The 597-nt window shown below is 65.5% G+C and overlaps 1 protein-coding gene across 1 annotated transcript in view; it reads right to left on the bottom strand.

The window, feature by feature from the left end:
- Positions 1–179: 179 nt before the first annotated feature.
- The window catches only part of LOC104292938 (class I histocompatibility antigen, F10 alpha chain-like), a gene marked incomplete at its 3' end in the record, with an annotated part of 4,089 nt that continues 3,671 nt past the window's right edge, over positions 180–597 (bottom strand). Inside the window, exon 2 of the mRNA XM_009892371.1 lies at positions 180–443. Coding sequence (XP_009890673.1) covers positions 180–443 — 264 coding nt within the window. The remainder of the gene's footprint in view (positions 444–597) is intronic.

The following is a 597-nucleotide window of genomic DNA, read 5'->3' as shown; positions in this document are numbered from 1 at the left end:
CCCCCCTGCCCTGGGGGACAGGGTGGCCAGGAGCCCTGTGACAGTGACACCAGGTAGGGAAGGGCCACCACAAGTTGGAGCAGCAGCATGAGGCAGGACAGGATCTTGGGGTTGGGAAGTCTCCTGTCCCACAGAGTCCCATCCCAGCCCCACGGAGCCCCAGCCCAGCCCACACTCACTCCCGCTCTGGTTGTAGCGGCTCCGCAGTGTGTCCAGGTTCCCATGGTCAACCTGCTGGTTGGTCTGTGCAATCTGGGTCTGGGAGTCCCAGTACTGCTGGTCCAGGTTGGCCGCCATCCAGTCTGCCCCGGGCACTGCCTTCCCCGTCTCGCTGTCGTAGCGCGAGATGAGGTTCCCATCCACGTACCCCAAAGACACGAACTGGGGCACCCCCGGGCTGGGCTCCGACACCGCAACATCGAAGTAGCGCAGGGAGTGGAGCCCTGCGGGGACACGGCAGGTGGTGAGAAGTGGGGGGCAGCAATGAAGGTGCCTGGGTGCAAGGGTGGGCAGCGGGGCTGGGTGGGGGGAAAGCTTCAGGGGGCATGTGACTGGTGGGGGGGACGTTGGGGACCAAGGTGTATCTGCGAGGGGGGT

This window comes from Charadrius vociferus, unplaced genomic scaffold, assembly GCF_000708025.1.
Source record: "Charadrius vociferus isolate BGI_N301 unplaced genomic scaffold, ASM70802v2 scaffold2039, whole genome shotgun sequence".
Lineage (NCBI taxonomy): Eukaryota > Metazoa > Chordata > Aves > Charadriiformes > Charadriidae > Charadrius > Charadrius vociferus.
This window is presented reverse-complemented; position numbering and strand designations above follow the sequence as displayed.